The sequence below is a fragment of the Diospyros lotus genome, chromosome 3 (genome assembly GCF_014633365.1).
Source record: "Diospyros lotus cultivar Yz01 chromosome 3, ASM1463336v1, whole genome shotgun sequence".
NCBI classification, from domain to species: domain Eukaryota; kingdom Viridiplantae; phylum Streptophyta; class Magnoliopsida; order Ericales; family Ebenaceae; genus Diospyros; species Diospyros lotus.
The window spans coordinates 27,355,803-27,380,350 of NC_068340.1; the positions used below are offsets into that span (position 1 = coordinate 27,355,803).

The following is a 24,548-nucleotide window of genomic DNA, read 5'->3' on the forward strand; positions in this document are numbered from 1 at the left end:
TCAAATGCCAATTCAAGTTAAATCTTTGATTGTATTTGTAATTGCACCTCTTTTCTGGCATTTAACATACATATAAACTTGATCTCTTTATTTTATAATAATTTTAAATAAATTTTAGTATTTTATTTTTTAATAATAAAATATATAATAAAAAAGACTATAGATATTTGAGAATAATATTAAATATATATTATGATCTTATACCTCGATATTAGAATCATAATATAAAGTTATAAATTATAAAATATAATTATTTTTTTATTATTTTACCCCCTTATCAATAAATTTTTAATAGTTAATTATTATTATTATTTTAAATAAAAATAAAAATAAAAAGTTCACATTAAAAAATTAAATTCACAATCTTATATATTTATTAAATTAAATCAACCTTAAATACTTCATTTTTATTATTTATATTTTTTTCCCGCTTAATATTTAGCCAAACGTGGCCTTGAAATTTCACGGTTCACGTTCACGTTCACGCGCCTGCAAATCGCTCACGCGTACCCTCGACGACCCTTAAATCAAATTCCTCGTGAGATCGAAGAAAACCCCATCGATCCATCGCTGACCTCCTCTCCGTTTCCGATCAAACCATAGACCTTAGTTTCGGCAGAAACCCGCTTCAATCTGATACAATTCTACACCTTTATGAGCTACGATGTATAGTAATTTCAAAGAGCAGGCGATCGAGTACGTGAAGAAGGCGGTGCAAGAGGACAATGCAGGGAACTACGCCAAGGCCTTCCCCCTGTATATGAACGCGCTCGAGTACTTCAGGACGCACTTGAAGTACGAGAAGAACCCTAAGATCAAGGAGGCAATTACTCAGAAATTCACCGAGTACTTGCGCCGCGCGGAGGAGATCAGGGCCGTGCTCGAGGAGGGCGGCGGCGCCGGGCCAGCTGCGAACGGAGACGCTGCCGTGGCTACGCGGCCCAAGACCAAGCCCAAGGACGGCGAGGGAGGCGACGGCGAGGAGGCCAAGCTCAGGGCTGGCCTGAACTCGGCGATTATTCGGGAGAAGCCCAATGTCAAGTGGAACGATGTTGCGGGGCTTGAGGGTGCCAAGCAGGCTTTGCAGGAGGCGGTTATACTGCCTGTTAAATTTCCCCAGTTCTTTGTTGGTTAGTTCGCGCATTTAACTAATGAAATTTGAATTGGTATTGGATCTGTTTCTTTCTTTGTTTAGTTGGTTGCTGTGCTTTTAGTTTGGAGATAGATGGATTGGGTTTTATTAATTAATCTAGACTTGCTTGAAGTATATGAAGCACTTGGGACCAGGTCTTGAGCTCCCTGAAAAACTCACATTACATTTATGTGTGTTGTTTGTTTTTTCGGGTTTCATGCGAATTTGGATATCATACCCTAATCGATATTAATCCTTGGTTGGTTATACTGTGGGAAAATGCTTATGGTACAGATTCTTGTATTGTTGGATGCTTATCCCTGGAAGATGGTGGCTGCCATATCCAATGAATTGGTCAAAAGATTTTAAACTGTGTATGATTTGAAGAAAAGTCGTTTTGGCTGGAGGAGAAATAAAAAAAAAAAGACGTCAAGTTGTATGTCTTGATTAAATTGTCCAAGGATGTTTTTGAGGCCTGAATTAATTTTATCTCAAGTTGTATGTTGCAGTCATTTTCTTAAGATATTTGGTATCTTTTTAAGAGAAATAAAAAAAAAAATGTTGACGATTTGAATTACCTTGGCATGAGCAATAGGTTGGGTTTTTGAGCTTGCTTATATTAGCTATAATGACTTACCATATGCTGTCTTCAGTTGATCTGGGATAGTCTTATAACTTAAGCCTATGTATGTCCATGTAATCTATTTATTCCATAATACTTTGACAATTCTCTAAATTTATGCTGATACCATGCCAAGCCTAGTGAGATGAGTTCTGAATGTTTTATTTGAAGTTTGTTTCTTGTTTTGTACTTGTATACATTCTTCTGCACTTTCTACTTTGTACTCAGTTTTTTATTTTGTTATTGCAAACATTCTTGTTGGTGGGCCATGCCCTTCTCTTAATTGAAAACTGACATTAATGGCTAAACCCTACAAAAGATGATGCGGTCACCAATCAAGACCCGGCCCAAAGCCAACCCGACCACACCGGAACAATACTTTAATACTTCTTAAGTTTTAGAATTCTACATGATTTAGAATTCTACTTCATGTTTCTACTTGATTTAGGATTCTATTTCATGATTCTACTTGATTTAAGATTCTACTTCATGTTTCTACTTGATTTAGGATTCTATTTCATGTTTGATTAGGGTTTTATTTTTATTAGGATTCCATTTAACTTTTATTTATGATTTATTTCTATTAAGATTCTAGTTGGATTTTGTTTACAAATACTAGATGGATTTGGATTAGCCAAATACTATAAATATGCCTAGAACCTAGAGTTTGTAATCAAATTTTTCTCAATCAAATTTCAGCAATCTATTTGGGTTTTCTTAGCAAAACAGTCTTGTTTTTGCATCTTCTTGAAAGCCAAGCTCCAGCCATTGAAATTTTCTCTTTCAAGAGTTTATTTTGGTGTGTTTTTTTCACACACGCGCTACACGCTGCGTCAGGTGGTATCAGAGCGGTTAATCAACCAATCAAATGGCTAATCTTGAAGGTAATGGTAGCAACCAGTCTCGTGACGGTGATCAGGGGTTGTCCGCAATTTGGAGAGCAATCGAAGAACAACGGGAAGTAACTCGTACTATCCAGCAGCGACTGGAACAAATTAGCAACCAATTGGGCACCTTACTACGAGTTAATGATGACAGGAACCTGAATAATGGGGTGAATCAATAGCTAACCTTGGTGGTAGAGGGGTTAAGAGGAATGCGCATCAGCACAACCACTGGGGCAACAATGAGTATAAACTAAAAGTTGATATTCCTACCTTTAGTGGAGATCTTGATATTGAGGGGTTCCTGGATTGGATCGCTGAGGTTGACCATTTTTTCGAATACATGGAGATCCCAGATGAACGACAAGTAAAGTTAGTGGCTTATAGATTGAAGGGCGGTGCATTTGTTTAGTGAGAGCGATTAAGAGAGACGAGATTGAGGGAAGGCTGACAGCCAGTTTAGACATGGAGACGAATGAAGCAGCTATGAAGAGGTAAGTTTTTACCCCCTGACTATGAACAATATATGTTTGAAGTTTATCAAAGATGTGCACAAGGAATGAAGAGTGTGAATGAATATACCTCTGAGTTTTTGCGATTGGCGGAAGAAAACCTATTGTCAAAAAGTGACAATCAACAAGCAGCTCGTTACTTGAATGGATTGAAGCCTGCTATTCGAAATAAAATTGGGGTTCAGATGGTTCTGAGTGTGCAAGAAGCAAGGAACTTAGCTTTAAAGGCTGAGTTAATGTTGAGTGAGAGAGCTCGTAATGACAACTATCGTCGATATAGTGGAAATGAAAATAAACAAGCAGCCTTTGATAAAGACAAGTCAGTTCAGGGAGCGCAACCCTCCAATCCACCCCATACAGTCAACCCTAATAAGGCTACAATAGGGGGAAACATTCGAGGTACTACTTCTAATCTTCCAAAATCCCCTAATCCTTATGCAAAACCTATTCTTTTAAAATGTTTCAAGTGCAATGAGGTTGGGCATCGATCTAGTGATTGCCCAAGGAGGAAAACAGTTAACATTGTAGAAAGGGAAGAGGAAGATGTTGCTAAAGATGAAGTATATTGCGGGCTGATGGGGAGGATGACGAAGAAGGTTATGGACATGGGGAATATACCTGTGTAGGGAGGAAGTTAATGCTATCTCAAAAGAATGAAGATACTACTCAACGGCATAAGCTTTTTCGCACGAGGTGTACGGTGAAAGGAAAAATCTTTGAGTTGATTATTGATAATGGAAGTCAGGAGAACATCATAGGAAGAGACGTGGTGGCAAAGATGCAGTTAACTCCTGAAAAACATCCAAGCCCTTACATGATTGGATGGATCAAAGAAGTTGGTGGCATACATGTGGATGAACGCTGCAGGGTGTCGTTCTCTATTGGTAAGTACTTTGATGAGGTCTATTGTGATATTGTTGATATGGATGTTTGCTATATTTTATTTGGGAGGCCTTGGCAATTTCATGTGGATGCTAAGCACTCGGGTAGGAAGAACACATATTAGCTTGAGAAAGAAGGTGTGCGTTATACTTTGTTACCCATAGTGGAAAAGAACCAAACCAAAGCTTCTAAAGTGGAGAGGCGAAATTTCCTTACCATTACACATAAGCACACTGAGTTTGTGAGAGAGTGTAAGGATACTCGAGAGGTTCACTTATTGATTATCAAGGGAGAGAGCGTGAGTGAGCCACTGAAGGTGAATCAAATTCCAATGGAGGTGTAGGGATTGTTGGAGGAATTTCATGATGTGGTTCCTGAGGAGTTGCCTAATGAGTTACCTCCTATGAGGAATATTCAACACTGCATTGACTTGGTTTCTAGTGCTAGCTTGCCTGACCTACCACACTACAGGATGAGTCCTAGGGAGAATGAGATTTTGCGTGAGCAGGTAGAGGAATTGTTGAGAAAATGGCACATTCAGACTAGCATGAGTCCATGTGCAGTGCCAGCATTATTGACACCAAAGAAAGATGGGAGTTGGAGGATGTGTGTTGACAGTAAAGCCATCAACAAAATTACTATTGGGTACAAATTTTCAATTCCTAGGCTCGACGACATGTTTGATCAACTTGATGGGGCCTGTGATTTTTACCAAAATTGATCTTAGAAATGGTTATCATCAAATCAGAATTCGACTTGGAGATGAGTGGAAGACAGCTTTCAAGATGAGAGATGGGTTGTTTGAGTGGTTAATCATGCCCTTTGGATTAACCAATGCACCAAGCACTTTCATGAGACTGATGAATCAAGTATTACGCTCTTTCATTGGTAAATTTGTTGTGGTGTATTTTGATGATATTTTGATATACAATAAGTCTATTAATGAGCATGAGGGGCATATTCGGGATGCGTTGAATGTGTTGAGGGAAAATAAACTTTATGCTAATTTGAAGAAGTGTACTTTTATGAGTGAGAGCTTATTGTTCTTGGGCTTTGTTATAAGCAAAGAGGGCATAAAGGTAGATGAGGAAAAAGTGCGAGCTATTTGAGAGTGGCCAACTCCTAAAAATGTCAATGATGTGCGAAGTTTCCATGGGTTAGCAACTTTCTATAGGCGGTTTATCAAAGACTTTAGTGGTATTGTGGCTCCAATTATTGAGTGTTTAAAGAAAGGAAAATTCCATTGGGGTGAAGAACAAGAGCAAAGTTTCACCTTGATAAAAGAGAAATTATGTACCGCTCCTGTCTTAGCTTTGCCAAGCTTTGACAAATTGTTTGAGGTTGAGTGTGATGCGAGTGGAGTGGGTATAGGTGTTGTGTTGTCCTAAGAGAAAAGACCAATTGCATTTTTCAGTGAGAAGTTGTGTGAAGCCAGAAGAAAGTGGTTTACTTATGATAAGGAGTTTTATGCAGTGTTGAGGGCCCTTAAGACATGGGAACATTACTTGATTGCCAAAGAATTTGTTCTTTACACGGATCACCAAGCTCTTAAGTACTTGAGTAAAGGCAATTGAGTAGTGATATGCATGCTAGATGGTCTGCTTTTATTGATAAATTTCCATATAAAATTGTGCATAAGTCGGGACAGCATAATCGAGTGGCAAATGCTTTGAGTAGGCGTGTGGATCTGATCAAGATCCTTAGTGTTGAGATTGTTGGGTTTGAGTGCTTGAAAGAATTATATGCGACAAACGATGATTTCAAACATGTGTGGGAACAATGCATGTCTCAACAACCGTCAGGAGATTTTTATGTGCATGATGGGTTTCTCATGAAGGGAAATCAGTTGTGCATCCCTTGCACATCCCTTCGTGAGAAAATTATTCGAGATTTGCATGGTTGTGGCTTAGCAGCGCATCTTGGCAGAGACAAGACTATTGAAGCTGTTATGGGAAGGTATTATTGGCCAAGAGCAAGGATAGATGTTTCTATTATTGTGGCCAGGTGTTATATATGTCAAACAGTTAAGGGGCACTCTTCTAACAATGGTCTCTACATGCCATTGCCTATTCCCAATGCTATTTGGGAAGATCTGTCTATGGACTTCGCGTTGGGTCTACCACAAACGCAACGAGATATGATTCTGTTTTTGTAGTGGTTGACAGGTTTTCCAGGATGGCGCACTTTCTTTCATGCAAGAAGACGACAGATGCAGTAGCTACAGCCAAACTGTTTTTCAAGAAGATTGTTAGACTACATGGAGTCCCTAAAACTATTATTTTGGATCGTGATACAAGATTTTTGAGTCACTTCTGGATTACCTTGTGGAGAATGTTCGATTCATCTTTGAATTTTAGCAGCACGACACATCCCCAGACTGATGGATAGACAGAGGTGGTGAATCGTACCTTAGGAAATCTGATTCGCAGTGTTTGTAAAGACAAGCCAAGACAATGGGACCTAGTCATAGCTTAAGCTAAATTTGCCTACAACAACGTCGTGCATAGCTCAACAGGAAGATCACTATTCTCTATCGTATATATGAAAGTTCCTAATCATGCATTGGATTTGGTAAAATTGCCAAAGGTACCAGGTTTCAGTGTTGTAGCTAGTGACTTAGCCGAGCACGTTCAAGCAGTTCAGGAAGATGTCAAGCAAAAGTTGCACGAGGCGAATAAGAAGTACAAGACAGCAGTTGACAAGCATAGGAAGTACAAGGTATTTGCAGTTGGAGATGAAGTCATGATATTCTTGAAGAAAGAACGGATTCCAGCAGGACAGCAGAATAAGCTCAAGCCAAAGAAGTATGGTCCTTACAAGATTACAAAGAAAGATCAATGATAATGCTTATGTTGTGGATTTGCCAAATCATATGGGTATTTCCAAAACATTCAATGTTTCTGATATTTCTTTGTATTTGCCGGACGTTGAGTTGTCATACCCAGATCATAATTCGAGAACAAATTCTTCTCAAGTGGAGGTGAATGATGCGGTCACCAATCAAGACCTGGCCCAAAGTCGACCCGACCATGCCAGAACAATATTTTAATACTTCTTAAGTTTTAGAATTCTACTTGATTTAGGATTTTACTTCATGTTTCTACTTGATTTAGGATTCTATTTCATGATTATACTTGATTTAGGATTCTACTGCATGTTTGATTAGGGTTTTATTTTTATTAGATTCCAGTTAACTTTTATTTATGATTTATTTCTATTAGGATTCTAGTTAGATTTTGTTTACAAATATTAGATGGATTTGGATTAGCCAAATACTATAAATATGCCTAAAACCTAGAGTTTGTAATCAAATTTTTCTCAATCAAATTTCAGTAACCTATTTGGGTTTTCTTAGCAAAACAATCTTTTTTTTGCATCTTTTTGAAAGCCAAGCTTCGGCTATTGAAGTTTGCTCTTTTAAGGGTTTATTTTGGTATGTTTTTTTCACAAACGCGCTACACGCTGCGTCAAAAGATGAGGTCACTCTTTTCTAGTAGTTGAGATTTCTTTACTAGATTGACTAACATGACTCTCAGGAGGACATGGAAGACTCTTGAGTTGTCACAATGCTAAACAAGTTTCCCTTCTCCACTGGAGTATATTGTAAAAGGGTGTATGCTATGAGGTGGGAATAATTTTGAGCATGCATGTGCAAGTATATCTAGGAAGGGAGAGAGCTTCAAAATCCCCAGAGACAGATGGATAGTAGATTGAGCTCTTCAAATTGACGTTCTTTTGATGAATTCAGGACATGTATCTATACAGGAGGTCACAGGCCATGATGCTGATGTCCAAGTAATGTGGGTAGTTAATCATAATGAGCAACCATGGAAAAATAGTGGTTTTGGTTGATTGAAGATCATAGGAGTGATGAAAGGACCTGCATTTTAATTGGACTCTCTCTCTCTCTCTCTCTCTCTCTCTCGTGCTGTTTGAGTTTATGTTCACTCAGGGGAGGAAGAAAGTCTTGAGGAAACCCATAGCTTTAGATCTCAATTGAGAAGTTTTTGAAAGTCTCATGCAAATGGAGACCTAGGCCCTAGGCCCATATAGGTTGTTGAAATTGGAGATTAATGATTGACTTGGGGAGAACTGAACATGGTGGAAGCAACATAATTGAAAATTCCACCTCCACATGATGAAAGCAGTGCATGGCAAGTAGAGGAACAACAAAAAAACAACAACAGCAACAACTCTACATCAAGCTGTTATCCCACTTTGTGACACCGGCTATGTCAAGTAGAGGACTTGGGCATAAAATTCTGTTCATTGAGATGAGGATGTGCAACAAGTGTGAATTGAGTCTTCATCTTGGGAGGAAGAGAATATGGAGATGCAATGCCACATTACAAGGTTGGACTTGAAATATAATGACGAGCTTGATTTTGAGATGGCAATAGGTCAGGTATAGGTGAGTTTGTCTCAATCTTACCCTGACTCAAATATAATAATCCTCTTAATATCTGGCACTTACCCATTTTGGTTTTTCCCATTAAGTTAAATGGGCTTGGGGTGTGTTGGTGATGTTAACAAGAAATTAAGATTGTAAGAAATTTAAGTATTATACAGGAGGTATTTGGTCTTTCTAGTAAAATATTAAGAACAATTTTATAAATAAATATTTATTTTGGGTTGGGTTTGAGAAAAAAAAATGTTAATCCCTACTGTGCATTTAGTTTTATTACCACTTAATCTGCTCCAAGCATATATTACAATCCAATACCCAACCTATTAGGGTCCGGTCATGAATCAACTTTCCAAAACCAGATTGCTATCCCCAGAGACATGGTGAAGACTTGCATGATACCTCATGAAGCTAGTCATTGGAAATGCATAATTTAAGGACTGAGTTCTTGGAGGAAATTGTTTTGGAGATTTACGTGTCACCTTAACATGTTTGCATTTGGAGGCTAACATGGAGAATGTTTGAGAGAGTGACTAAGGAGACGTCGAATAGTTGAAGTTTTGGTGAATTGACATTCAAAATTAGGGTCAGTGGCACGACATACATAATGTCAATTGATATTTAAAAGTCATATTAACAATACAAATCCATGCAAAAAAACAAAACAAAATTTTGGAGCAGCACATATGCATGTTGTTGAAAGGATTCTCTTTATCTAGATCATTGCCTGTCTTAGTCCATAAATAGTGTCTCTGTTGAAGTCTAATCATGAAAGCAGGTAATGGCTTTATTTGTGGGCCTAAACAGGTCTATAGACGGCATCTTTATGTATCCATTATATATTCTGTATATGAGAGTGGGAGCATCTAGCAAGAAACTGCACTGGAGCATTAATTATGCCATGTTACTGACATGCTTCTGTTTATATAGGAATCTTTACCTCTATCTTGGACATTGATGGGAGAGGGATATATTTCATATTGTTGAAGTGTTTTTTATCTGGAAATGTTTGCCTCTGTGTCAGTCAATGGCCATTGATGGGATGGTGGTTAGAAAAATGTTATTTTTGTTCTATTGCTTATTTATAGGCATGATTTATTCCATTGTAAAATTGAAATCATGGTTGCATTATGTGGTTTAACCTTACATTGTATTTGTTCTCATGCTCTTACTAGGAAAGAGGCGACCATGGAGGGCTTTTCTTTTATATGGTCCCCCAGGAACTGGGAAATCATACTTAGCCAAGGCTGTTGCCACTGAAGCAGACTCCACTTTTTTCAGGTAAATTGTCTGTCATCAGTTTTTTGCTATTATGCTTCCTTATCCATGCCTCTTAAAGGAATAAAAATTAAAATATAAAGGGGAAAGAGAAAGAGAAAGTTTGTTTACTATTTAAGAATGACAGCAAAGACTTCTGCACAAGCATATCATCTTGATTAATGTGTTGCACCTGTACTTTTTCTTTTTTTCTATATTTGGTTGTTTCTTCTGTGGTCATGAACTTAGATCAACAATTTGGCAAGTGCCAACTGCTGTTCTTGTACAGTGTTTCTTCATCAGATCTGGTTTCAAAGTGGATGGGTGAAAGTGAGAAGCTGGTTTCAAACCTTTTCGAAATGGCTCGCGAAAGTGCACCTTCTATTATATTCGTTGATGAAATAGATTCGTTATGTGGGCAGCGTGGAGAAGGCAACGAGAGTGAAGCTTCCAGACGTATCAAAACGGAACTTCTTGTGCAGATGCAGGTATTTATTGTACTGTTACGTCTTGAAATCAGGATTGAATTTCCTTTAAAACTAAACTTACATATCTCTTCAAGTTTCTGTGTTTTTTTACAATCATCAGTAGTTGTTAAGATGTATAATATACCTTTACATATCTTTGAAAGCTTTTCTGTTCCATTTTTGAAAGATGGATTTCGCGTAATCCATGTTATGTGAGCTTGAACATTGAGAAATGCAAAACCATAGTTGCTAGGAAACTTATTTTACTGTTGCACAGAAATGACAAATATTTGTGAAATCTGCTTGGATTATAAGATTATGATACTAATACCACAGGGTATAGAAGTATATAGTGCTGGTAACATGTGTAACTTGATATTATAATAAATGTTCTTTTGCACTACAAAAGCTAGCTCCATATCTATTATCTACAGCTTCCATAAGAAATGGGAAAGGTAAAGGACCAAATGCTGGAAGACTGCTATTTAAGTTTTTTGGATCTTTCCTTTGATCTTTATCCCTCTCTTTTGTACCATCTCTCTCTCTTTGAATTGGCTTATTTTAGTTGTCATTATTGAAGATTGATGTGTCTGGCTGTAGGTTTATGCTTATTTTGCTCATGAAGGGTGCAGATTAAGGGATTCCGTGCATACAAGGACCAATAAAAAAAATAAAAAGAGCATTTAGTTGTGCAACTTTTGGCCACATGTTTTTCCTTATTTTCCTTCTCTTGCTCATTTTTCCCCATTTGAATATTCCACTCTCAGATGGCTAGATGTATGTCCTAATTGAACCTCCTAATTTTCTGCTATCATTTGCTTGTTGAATTCTTTGGGGGATGAGGAGTACATAGAAGAAGTAACAAAAATGTGGCTTCAGATGCATTAGGTTTTACCTTTACCTTTACCTTCTAACTATAGAACTTCTTAGCTTTTGAGACAAATTTAATGAATATTTGTATATTGCTTGCGTAAGCTATGTTGATTAAACTATTTATATGTGAAGATACTGAATGGAGCAATTTTAATTTTCTTTTTGGAGGCAGCTTTATTTTGATGTACTAATTTATCCTTACTGTATAATAAGAGGGAGTTCTCCTTCCAAAAAGCAGGACAACGTGTACTATTGCCCTCACCCATTTTGAGCTGCATTCAAGCTGTTCCAGCAGGACACTGTCTACCATTCAATCCTTTAATACTTTAATCAAAGTTTGTGACACATATGTTACATGAGTGTCTTAAATGCAAGCAAAAACAAAAAGAAAATAAAACACCAAAATTATGTTCCCAGGTTTGATGCATTACGATTTGGTGCTAACCTATACTCAACAGGGATGGGGATTACTTTGGCCTGGGCTGTGATGGATCTGAAGTGGGGTCATAAATGGGAACTTTTCAGCTATGACAAGCTGTAAAGCATCATAACTACTCCAGCCTCCTCTATACAAGGATGCTGCTGAAGCTGTCAATATCTGTTAGGTCATCATCCATCACATTCTTAATTTCAAAGAGCTGCCAGGCAATGAAGGCACTTGGGATTCCTAGTTCTCCACGACTAGTCCTAGCCAAAAGGTTGATAAATCAAAGATCACCCAATCAGGAGCCTAATCTTGTACAAGTTGAGTGATCATGCTCTGGGGCATGCCTGTTGTGTTTGGGGTTGGAATAGCATTAGGGTCACACTTATGCAGCAGCAGTTTCCATAGCAAATATGATTCTTAATCTACAAACTCAGCTCTTTCTTTAAAACCTACGAAATGAATCACTGTCTGTTCAGCTGCTCTTAGAGATCCTGAACAAATTGGTGGCTCTTTTAGAACTGCTGATTCAATTGACAGTTATTTTGTAGAACTCCTGATTGTCAGCAGTTCAAACCCAAAAATCCCAACTGGTTTTTGACATGGCGTATGCACTAGTATTTTCATAAATAGTTGGCCATACTAGTATTTTGCCATTTTTGGGGTTGAAATAGTAGTACAGCCACAAGAAACACATCAAGCCTTATCCCATTTGGTGATGCAGGTTTTATAAATTCTAGATCGCTAATCATCTTTACCTATGGTTGTATCTTTTCTAAAGCCCTTATAACTCATATAGTACATAAGAGTTTCCCACCAAGTCTTTCTTGGTCTTCCTTACTCCTTTTGCTAAAAACTTCTTATATTCCATGTACTCTCCTCATAGGAGCCTCAATTAGTCTCCTTTTCACATGAATAAACCATTTAGCTTGTATGGGGCTTAATTACATTAGAAAGAGATTACTTGTTAGGGCTCTTCTTAAGAAGTGAAAAAGGCCATTTAGTTTGTGTTTAAAAACCAATGCAGATAACTTCTCTTGCCAGTTGGTTAAAGGTTAGGAGCGTCTTTCTAGTTTTCTAGATAGTAATTTCGACATGGTTAGATTTCCTTGTGAGAGATCCCAAGGTATTATGGCTCAATGAGGGTGTTTTATTTTTCATTGAGAGGAAGGTTTGGGAGGATTCTCACAAGATGAGTTCAGTTGGATAGCTATTTTGAAGGGTAAGGTGGAAAGGCTTCTGGTAGCTAAGAAAATTAGTTGGAACAGAAAATGACGATAATGTTCTTGGATGGGGATAAAACACCAAATTTTTTCACAGAATGATTAATGCCTAACAAAAGTAGGAATAACGTTAGCAAATTGAGGGTATATGAAGGATTCTTACTTATGCATGAAGATATTTCCCCGAAGGTGGTGGAGCTTGTCAGATCTAACGGATCTGGCAAGAGTTTTCTCAAGACTTCCGCAAGGAATTCTGGAGTTATGATAGAAGTTCGACCGTAGAGGGAGAGAGAAGTATAGAACGAGAGAAAGAGAGGGAAAATCAAGATTCAATTCATTCATAAGCTCTTCGGTGGGATCAGTTTCTATTTGTATTGATTCCCATGGCAAGTTGAAGTCTCCCACCAAGCGCAACTTGCGCAACTTGCCTCCGCCACTTGCCAGCATGTGTGGCATGAGAGTTAGTTATTCTGTTACAATTATTATATAGGCAGGGTCCATGACAATACCCACCCCTTGAGGAATTTCTTGTCCTCAAGAAATACAAAGTAAACTGGCTACCCTAGGAAATTGCAAGAGTAAGTCCGGAAGGTACTCCCACGTGTTGTCAACCATGGGTAGATGATGCCACTTCACCAGTACTTGAATTAAGGGTGCCCCTTGCCGGTAGATGACCCGCCTCTCGAGGATAGCTTCTGGCTCAACTGTAGGTTCTTGGTTTTTGGTTCCCGCTGGAAGCTCAAGGCTCATTGGTTGGCCCCCCATGTATTTCTTGAGTAAGGACACGTGAAATACTAGGTGGATGTGGGAACTATCCGGTAGTTGCAGTTTATAGGCTACCTTGCCCACCTTCGCTAAAATGGAAAAAGGGCCGTAGTACCTTGGGCTGAACTTGGTTATGGGTTCGTCGGTGATGGCCTTTATCTGAGGGCTTCTGAGCTTCAAATACACCTTGTCATTTACTGAAAATTCCCTTTCGCTTTTGCCTTAGTTTGCTTGCTGTTTCATTCTATTTTGTGCCATAGCCAGGTCGCGTCGTAGTTGTTGCAGTAACTCTTGTCTCTGCTGAAGGTGGTCATCCACTGCTGCAACATTAGTTAGCTCAGGTGGGGTCGGAAGTAGGGGAGGTTTGTACCCAAAGAGAGCTTCAAATGGTGACATTTTGATGGAACTATGGTGACTTGAGTTGTACCACCACTGGGCTAGAGCTAACCACTTATACCATCTCTTAGGCTGTTGAAAACACAAACATCGTAGGTAATTTTCCAAGCACTGATTGACCCTCTCGATCTGCCCATCCGTTTGAGGGTGATAGGCATATGACATGTTCAATTGGATTCCCATTGATTTCATCAACGTTTGCCAAAAGAGACTGGTAAAGACTTTGTCCCGATCCGATATTATGGTGCGAGGAACCCCATGTAGCTTAATGACCTGCTCAAGGAACACTCGTGCAACTTCCTGAGTAGTGTAAGGGTGCGATATACCGGACAAAGTGTGCGAATTTTGTAAGTCGATCAACCACCACCAATATACAATCCTTACTCTCTGATCTGGGAAGACCTTCAATAAAATCCATAGAAACACTCTCCCAAGCTTGCTCCGGAATGCTTAAAGGTTACAGTAACCCTGGTGTAGCTACGGTTTCATACTTGCACCGTTTGCAAGTGTCACAAGTCATTACAAACTGAGTTACTGTGTTTTTCAATTTAGGCTAAAAGAATAGTTGTTTTACCTTGTGGTAAGTATTCTGAATTCTTGAATGTCCTTCCAAAGGAGACCCATGTAAGGCCTGAAGGATCTTGTCTTTCACTTGGTGACAGTCTCCCATTACTATCCTCCCCTTATACTGGAGCACTCCATTTTGTAGCTTGTATCCTGTTCTACTGTTAGGATCCAAGATCAATTGCTTGAGGATCCTTTTGATGTGGTCGTCTGCATCATAACTGTTGGCCACCTCCTGGTACCATCCTGGTACTATCGTTGTGATGGCTGCTACCTCTCCTTGCTCTTGACATCTTGAAAGAGCATCTGCCACCACATTATCTTTGCCCTTCTTATATTGTATAATGTAATCAAGTCCCATCATTTTTGCCATACCCTTCTTTTGCAGCTATGTGTGGAGTTTCTGTTGCAGCAGGTACTTCAAACTCTGGTGGTCAGTCTTGATCACAAATTGACTACCCTCTAGATAATCCCTCCTCTTCTCCACTACCATTAAGACTGCCACAAATTCCTTCTCATAAATACTCAAGCCCACGTGTCTTTGAGCTAGTGCTTGGCTGAGAAATGCTATGGGTTTGCCTTCCTGTATCAGTACCGCACCTATACCGTTATCACATGCATCGGTCTCGACCACAAAGGTCTTACTGAAATCTGGTAATCCCAATACTGGTGCCTCGCTCATGGCTTGTTTTAACTGTTTGAAAGCTCTTCCGCTTCAGGCCCCCATCTAAACCCTTCCTTTTTTAGCAGCTGCGTTAGGGGTCGACTTATCATTCCATATCCCTTCACAAACTACCTGTAATACCCAGTTAGGTCTAGGAAGCCTCTTAATGTTTTGAGAGTGGTTGGTATGGGCCATGCCTGTATAGCTGCCACCTTTTGTGGATTAGTGCTAACCCCTTTTCCTGATATGATATAGCCCAGGTATTCAACTTGTCCTTGTGCAAATGAACACTTTGACTTCTTAAGATACAATTGGTTGAATCGAAGGATCTCAAAAGTAGCCTTGAGGTATGTAAGGTGTTGGTCAAAAGAATGGCTATACACGAGTATGTCGTCAAAGAATATGAGAATAAAATTTCTTAGGTGCGGTTCGAATATCTGGTTCATTAAGGATTGGAAAGTGGCTGGAGCATTAGTGAGACCAAAAAGCATTACCAAGAATTCATAATGGCCTTGGTGGGTTCGAAAAGCTGTCTTATGAATGTCTTGAGGGTTCATTCTAATCTGGTGGTAGCCTGCCCTCAAATCTAATTTAGAAAAAATGGTAGCACTCTTTAATTCATCTAGGAGATCTTCAATGAGGGGAATGGAAAATTTATCTTTGACAGTTAGGGCATTCAATTGTCGGTAATCTACACAAAAACACCACGTTCCATCTTTTTTTTTAACTAATAGAACCGGGGATGCAAATGGGCTAATGGCTGGGTTGAATGAGAGAATGGTGCAGCATTTCTTTAACCATTTTCTCTATTTCTGTTTTCTGTGGTGGTGGATAATGATAGGCTCGGGTGTTGTAGGGTTTTGTTTGAGGTTTCAGGATGATGGAGTGGTCGTGGGTTCGAGGTGGAGGTAAGGTCTTAGGCTCTTTAAAAAGATCCTCATATTCAACCAAAAGTAAATCAAGTAAGTCAAGTTGGTTTATCTCCCATGCCTGTTGGGCTGGATTGCTGACCACCAGCCTAAGTTCTCTTGCGTTTACTGGTTCCTCCTCTTCTTCTTCAAGTGCTTGAATGGAAAAGAGTTGGGCCACACTGCTCATTTTTTGCTTTAGTATCCTCTGCAGCCATTTTCCTGTAATCATTTTACACATTCTCACTTCCTTGCTCCCCACTATAGTCATTCTTCTTCCCTCCTTTTCGAATGTCACCTCCATCCTATTAAAATCAAAGCATATGGGGCTCACATGCTTCATCCAATCTACTCCTAGGACCACATCACAGCCCCCCAATTTGAGCAATCTAAGATCAGTTTCAAAACTTTCTCCTTGCATGGCCTAACAAAATCCAGCACATGTAGATTTACTCACGACCTTACTTCCATTTGCTACTGTCACTGTAAGAGGTTGTGTACTAATGAGAGAGCATTTCAATTTTTTTGCAGTTTCCTCATCCAGGAAACTGTGGGTGCTCCCACTATCTATGAGAATCATCAACTTGTATTCCCCCACTCTTCCTTCCACCTTAATGATTTTGTTGTTAGCCAATCCCCGCAATGCGTGAAATGAAATTTCTCCATTATCTTCCTCTCATTCCTCCTGTGTTTCCATCACATCCTCTTCTTCAAGACTATCCTCTTCGCCTTCTAGCAACAGCAACTGTTTCTTGCACTGATGCCCCAGGAAATACCTATCTCCATATTTGAAGTTGAGGTTAGCCTGTCTTCTCTGTTTCATTAGTCTATCCCCTTGTACTTTAGGACCCATCAATGGCAAGCCCTTCATCTCCTGCATGCCGTTGAAATTATCTCTCCCCTGATTCCTTCTCACGGGAGTCAACACATTGTGAGTTCCTCCCCTTTTCAGCAACCTTTGTTTTCTCATAAGCGCTTCCACTATCAACTCATGCAACCTGGCACTATCGGTGGCATGTTTAAGGGTCTTTGGTTGCAAGACCTTCACCATAGGTCTCAATTCCTCGCTCAATCCACTTATAAAGCTCAAGACAAAATATCCTTCTGTGAGATACAGATTGTGGTTGAGCATCAGTGCTTTTAACTCTTCAAACCTCCTTTGATACTCCGTCATCGATCCTCCTTGTCGAATCTTATTGAATTCTTCTACTACATCAGTCATTCCCCTTTCTCCGAATCTCTCACATAATTCCTCCGCGAACTTTGCCCAATGGCACTCCTCCTTCACCTTGGCCCATCCTTGATACCAATCATCCTCTGCATCATTGAGATAGGCTGCAGCTAAAGTCACTCGCTGCGGCTCCGACACGCCATACCATTCAAAGGCTCTTTCACATCTCCTCACCCACCATCTAGGGGTGTTTTCGTCAAACATGGGAATATCCAATTTAGGCATGGGTATTCCCAGATGACCTTGGACCCCAACTACTCCTTGTCTTCGTCCGACTGCAGTTTCTCCTATTTCCAGTTGATCCTCCTCTATTTCGGATGTGCCCGACCTCCTTCGATTCGTCCCATGGTTGGAAAGAATCGGTTCTTCTCTGTCTCGAGGAGGAAAATCAGGCGAGAGACTTACCTGGTGCTGTCGAGTGAACATTACCATAAACCCCTGTAATTGCTCCCTCATCTGTGCTCCCATTTCTTCACGAATTTGATTGACTGCTCCATCTAGTTTGCGATCAATGGATATGATCGCTTCATGGTTGCGATTGGATCCAAGCTTCAGCTGATCCACCCTCGCCATTAGGTCCAACACCGTGGAGCCAAACTGCTGCAGCTGCATCTCCATGTTCTTCATCCTGGTACCCTCCGCCATCTTTCCAAATTCACCTTAATCGGAACTGGCCCGGATGGGCTCTGATACCAAATTGTCAAATCTAACGGATTTGGCAAGAGTTTTCTCAAGAATTCCGCAAAGAATTCTGGAGTTATGATAGAAGTTCGACCATAGGGGGAGAGAGAAGTATAGAATGAGAGAAAGAGAGGGAAAATTAAGAGGGAAAATCAAGATTCAATTCATTCAGAAGCTCTTCGATGGGATCAGTTTCTATTTGTACTGATTCCCATGGCAAGTTGAAGTCTCCCGCCAAGCGCAACTTGCACAACTTGCCTCTGCCACTTGCCAGCATGTGTGGCATGTGAGTTAGTTATTCTGTTACAATTATTATATAGGCGGGGTCCATGACAGAGTTCTATACTAAGGTTTTTGTTGAGAGTGGAGAACTTTACCTATGGATTTAACCCATCCTTAAGTATGTTGAATGGATCCTAGTTCTCCAATTATTCCTATCTATGGCCACATCTTATGTAAGGTTGTTATATCCTATCACATATCTAAGGGTCTTTTACTAAGTTTTCTTTAGCCTTCCTTTACTTATCTTACTACAAACTTCTATTCCATCCAGTGTTTTGAAAAGCATTAACCACACTTAAGTGAAGAAAGCCTATGGAGCTTAAGTGCAAAGTGCAAAGTGAAGCGCATGCTTAAGCAAAGTGAAGTGCATATAAATAAAATAAAGAATATAAACTTTTATAAGCGTAAAAAATATAAATTATTAAAAAAGCAATCACTAAAAAAAGCTAAATAAGAATGAGCTCTGCAAATTTAATAAAAGATGAGATGTCATTTTCATTTATATTCTATACTAGTTTACAAGTTCATGTAATGCAACCATAGCAAAAACTCATAGGGGACATATAAAAGGATACACTCTTGTCAGCTGTTGGTGCTGGTTTGATTCTCGGTTGAATGGATCTGAATATGTTAAGGTTTCTTTTTTAATTTTTAATATTTTTAGTTTGTTGAGTCTTCTTTTGCTTTCTGTACAAGTTTGGCAAAAAAACCTATTCTATTTCATTAACTCGTTATATACCAAGGATTGTAGAGAAGATAAGGAAAAAAACATACATAATTTACAACAATCCCCAATTAATCAATCCCTAATTTACAAGCAATCCCTAATCAATTAATCTCTAATTTACAATCAATCAACAATCCTTAATTTACAACAATCGAGAATCAATCATTAATCCCTAATTTACAACAATTAGGAATAAATTAGAAATCTCTAATTTACACCTGATTACATGTTTCCTTCAGTGTCTTTTGCTTGGTAAATACAATTGAGTTTTCTTTTTTTCCTAAACTAATGTATATATATGATTTTATTTAGATCTTTCTAAGATCTGATAATAGCTTTTTTTGGGTGAAGGATTTCATACAAGCGGCCGCACTATTGCAAAAAGTTTAAACAAATTAGGGATTTTTGAACCGCACTTTATATTGTTTGATTAAAAAAAAAAAAAAAACCCAAGTATATTTTTGAATCACACTTTATTGCACTTCAAGGCTCAAGTAAAAGCGCAACTTAAGCGCATTTTTGTCATGCTTCACACAAAAAAAGCCCCAAGCATGCTGTGCTTCACACTTCATGCTTAAAGCATGCTTTTTTAAACACTGATTCCATCCATTGTCCTCTGAGGTGTGTTTGTTGGTTTGTTTCTGACATGTCTGAACTAGTGTAATTATGTGCATATCTGATTTTTAATAAGCCTCACTTTAACCTTATTATGGATAATCTTGTTTCTGTTTGTCATTTCTTACCTGGCCACAGATTCATTTTAAAATCATCTTCGCAGTTACCTTCATATTTTGCACATGTTACTTCCAACATTTTGTGCTATGCAACAAATTATCTTTTATAGTTGCCTAATAGAACTTCTCTTTTAGCCTCAATTTCAAACAGGATCTTAACAATCACATAAATGCTATACGCACTTTTGTTTTAAGTATCTTGCATTGATTCTGTAACATGTTATATAATATCCTCTATTAATTGATCTAGGATATGCATATGTAGACTAAGGATGTAGATCTGTCCTCAATGGGTCCCAATTACCCCTTTTAAATTTAAAACAAGTATGAAAATGGGATATAGACACAAGCCTTATTTGAGAATGTATCGAAACAAGTTTGTAAATGGGGTTATTTGGGGACCTTTTTACGTCCTTAGTGTAAAAATTGATTGAAGATACCTACCAACACGTAAGCCCTCAGATCTAATACCCACCCCCCACTACCACAAAAGGAGGAGGAGGAGGAGGGGGGGGGGGTGATGTTAAATCTCTAAACCTCTTAACAAGGTTTCATTAGAAGCCTTAAGCCCCAAATCTCCTCTAGACAAAGGTAATCAAATTTAATCCAACTGATGAAATGATTTTTGAGTTCATCCCCTATGTGAGAAGAGAAGTTTCTTAGGGATTTCCTAAGCCTATTAGCTACGGCAGGCATAATGAGATGACATTACATGGGTGTGTAACCTTGAGATGTTGCTCTTGTTACAAATGTAAATTGTCTTCCACCTGAGAAGATCTTCCTACTGATTTTCAGTATTACAATTGATAGAGGTGACTACTCCCAGATTTTGCTTGTAGTATTCAAAATGATTCTACAGTCTTACGGGTAGAAAACTATAAGGCCACAGACACTTAGTAGGGGTTGGGGTACTGTTGTCAACTCACCTCCAACACATATTGTACACGCCCACATGAAGTGTCTTGACACTTTAACTTTTTTAAAAAAAAGGATACGTGAGGGGATGTGTAGGACATACGTTGCCTTTGAGGACACTTGTAGGACATGCGTGCCCCCTATGCAAACACTTTGAAGACTAAAAGGTAAGGGTTTTCTTTTTGACTCTTTAGTTTCATGACTTGGTAATTGCACGATTCTTTTGTTTTTCCATGTTTACTTGCATGACATTTAGTTTTCATACCCTTCACGCTTCTAATCTCTAGCTCTTTAAACATTGACTAAATTGTGAGGGATGAAGGTGACTGGATTTTGAGTTGATTGCTAATTAGATTGGAGCTACTCATTTTGGAATTTTGGCTTTTGAATTTTAAATGCATATTTGTGAGTTTTGAATCTTTCGATACTTTATTATGCTTTAAAAATATAAAAAATTATTTATTAATTAATGTATCTCGACCGTGTTGTGTCCTACTTTTTTAAAAAATGTTGCATGTCCTTGTGTCTATGTCCATGTCCATGCTTCATAGGTAGAAAACTGTTCTGTTATTCTCATTCATCTGCACAATGCTAGTGATTGCTTTTGATTCCTAGTTTTGCCGCTTGTGGAAACCTCTCACACACCCCATCCCCTGGGGTTGGCAGAAAATTAAATCTAGACATTTCTTGTGGTTTATATTTGGTATAAAAAGAGCTATAATGTACTCTTAGGCGGGAAATTTTTCTTTTCTTTCTTCCTTCTATGTTCTTTCTTTTCATTTTGCCTTCTTGCCTTGTTTATAACAAGATCACATTTTCAGGGTGTAGGACATAATGATGAGAAAGTTCTTGTTCTTGCAGCAACAAATACTCCATATGCTCTGGATCAGGCAAGCAAATAATGAAATGATTGTTTTCTTACTTCGTTTTTTTATCCAAGATGTTCAAAATGTAGGTAATTCATAATGATTACAGGCCATACGACGGCGGTTTGACAAGCGTATATACATTCCCCTACCAGATCTGAAGGCTAGGCAACATATGTTCAAAGTACTGCACATCTCATTTTCCTTGTAGAAAGCAAATACAACCAAGTTTAGTTATTATGATGATCCTGTTAAATGGCCAGGGTTTCAACTTGTTCTACTTCTGCAGGTACATCTAGGAGATACACCTCATAACTTGAATGAAAGTGACTTTGAAAACTTGGCCCGTAGAACAGAAGGTTTTTCTGGTTCAGATATTTCTGTCTGTGTAAGTGATTAACTTTTCCGGTATTGAGTAGCACGTCTTTCAACTTCGGGAAGATTTAAATTAGTTTTGGCATGTAAAAGTTTTTTGGTTTTTACTCTAGTTTCTTCTGTGCTATGCTATACTATGCTAGGTCAAGGATGTCCTCTTTGAACCTGTGAGGAAAACCCAAGATGCCATGTTTTTTGTGAAGACTCCCGACGATATGTGGATGCCATGTGGGCCAAAGCAACCAGGTGCTGTTCAGACCACCATGCAGGACCTTGCTGCAAAAGGTCTTGCTTCAAAGGTATGGGCAGATGTGTTAGATATCAAATGAGCGGAATTCTTTATCCTGTCCTTTGCTGATGATGGCATTTTATAAAACATTTCACAACTTGTGTTGAAACTTAAGATGTAACTACTGGGTCACATGCAATAAGAATAATAAATATTTGTTTGGTGGGTTGGAGTCCCAAGCAATATGGATTTTTGGCAAGGGGAATCATGTTTTCTGATGATTATATGTATTAAGTGCAGATAATTCCACCTCCCATATCTCGAACCGATTTTGACAAGGTCCTTGCAAGACAGAGGCCAACTGTGAGCAAAGCGGACCTTGAGGTGCACGAGAGATTCACAAAAGAGTTCGGAGAAGAAGGGTGATGAAATGGATGGCATACAGAGGACTCATCTTGGCTTTTTATGCAATTGTTCTCGTTTCGTTTGCATTTTACATATTGCTGCTGCATTTTGGCCATACATGTATTTATCTATTGAAATGCTGATTAGTTGCCAAGTCCCCAACTTTTGGCATCTTTTTTTTTATTATTATTTTTTTTTCTTTTGAACTTTTTTTTTTTTCCTTGTGTTGTACTAGGGGGAGAAATTGACAGACTGATGATACACTCTGGAAATTAAGAAGAAGTTCTAATTGTGTAGAAAAAAGAATTATCTATCTGAGAGAATGTTGTCAAAAGAGAGTGAATGAAAATGCAGCAGCGTGGGGCATGCTCCGGCTTTTCTTCTATTCGAAACTGTGAGGCCTTGTAAAGCATATCTCCAAGATAACAGAGGAAAGGGGAGAGTGAATGAAAATGCAGCAGCCTGGCAATGCTCCGGCTTTTCTTCTATTTGAAACTGTGAGGCCTTGTAAAGTATATCTCCAAGATAACAGAGGAAGGGGGTGGGTCTGGATTAATTTAAAAATTTGTACATAGAGCTCAATTTGTCCTTTTTAGCTAGAATTTAAATTTTCATGAAATGTTATAATTAGATCATCATGGGGGGGTGGGGTGGCTAATGGCTATGGAGGGAAATTGCCAGTCAACCAATGAACTCCTACAGGAACTGCTCACCTAAAACTATTGCCGAGGGGGGAGGAACCGTGTTAATTTAAAATCGAGACTGAAGACAAATGGCCATCCATTAATACGTTTTGACTTTTTCACTAGCAACCAAACTTCATTTCAACACTTTTTTTTTTTTCTGTGCTAACTGCATAAAACAACATAATCTAATCTCCATGCCACCAAGGTTAATCAAACTTCATTCGCCGCCACGTTCGTTGCCAATTTCCACGATCTCTTCTTGATGTCTTAATGTATAAATGAAAGCATGCATGATTAAGATAAAATGATTTAAGCATTAATACCTTTCTCATCAAAATAATGTATATTTTGGGCATTTTATCCGTTTACGTTGTTGATCAAATAAGAGAGAGATACAAAAAAATATGTAATAATATTATATATATGCACACATACACATGCTCATGTTGATCTACCAATATCCGTTGGAAGCAGGTGTATCAACTTCGCTAACTTAATAATATCTGATTAGGAGTAGTCAATGGACCATTTAATTGACCCTAATTAAAGAATTAAGCAGCTCCACGTACCAATGAAGGTACAATTAGCAGCTTATTATGAATATATATATTTATATATATATATTAGAGTTTCTGGCCCAGTCTTAATTGGGATATAGTTTTTTATTTTTAAAAATATATATGTGCTTCATTAATATACTAAAAATAGAAGAGAAGATGATAATATATATATATATATATATATATACGCACACACACATATATGTTCTTCCTTCTATTATTGGTGCGAGCGAGAAAAGAACAAGACTTTGAGCCATTTGTGTAGTGATGGCTGATAGAAAGATATTGAAATAGAGATAGCTCATGACTGATATATATATGTGTGTGTGTGTGTGTGTGTGTGTGCAAAAAGGAAAAAAAAATCCCACCCTAATAAACATTGAATTTTAATGAAACCTAATAACTACAAGATTAAGAGATATGAAACAAAAAATTAAGAAATAAATTAAGTAATAGTAATTTCTATATGAGTAATAGTAATGTAAACCACTGTCCTAATTAAACTTCAACAAATGCATCTTGTTTTTATATAATGTGTATTAATATTTTTAATTTCAAAATAATTTTATTAGTTGATGATAAATGTACTATGTTTTATAATATTTTAAAACTAAAAATAATATAACTTATCTAAAAACAATATACATTTGTTGAAGATTAACCATTATTTTTAAAAGTAACACTTTCTATTATAATATTTTCACCAAAACAATATTAATTTCCCAAAATATTCATTTCTATATCCTCCATCAATCAACCTTCCAAGCTTCCACTTTAAGGTGAGTCCTCTAAGAGACATATAACCCAGTATAAAATGAGCCTTTTGGGTAAGAGGAATTAGTAAAATAAATTAATGACGTTAGTGTTACATAAACCTCT

The 24,548-nt window shown here is 38.2% G+C and overlaps 1 protein-coding gene across 1 annotated transcript; it reads left to right on the forward strand.

Annotated features, from left to right (window-relative positions):
• The first annotated feature begins 464 nt into the window (after nucleotides 1–464).
• LOC127797121 (protein SUPPRESSOR OF K(+) TRANSPORT GROWTH DEFECT 1) lies at nucleotides 465–22,806 on the forward strand. Its single transcript, XM_052329691.1, has 8 exons — nucleotides 465–1,130; nucleotides 9,613–9,718; nucleotides 9,984–10,182; nucleotides 21,370–21,438; nucleotides 21,524–21,598; nucleotides 21,704–21,802; nucleotides 21,933–22,088; nucleotides 22,319–22,806. The coding sequence occupies exons 1-8, from the start codon at nucleotides 665–667 to the stop codon at nucleotides 22,442–22,444; spliced, it is 1,296 nt and encodes a 431-aa protein (XP_052185651.1). The 5' UTR covers nucleotides 465–664; the 3' UTR covers nucleotides 22,445–22,806.
• The last annotated feature ends 1,742 nt before the right edge of the window (nucleotides 22,807–24,548 follow it).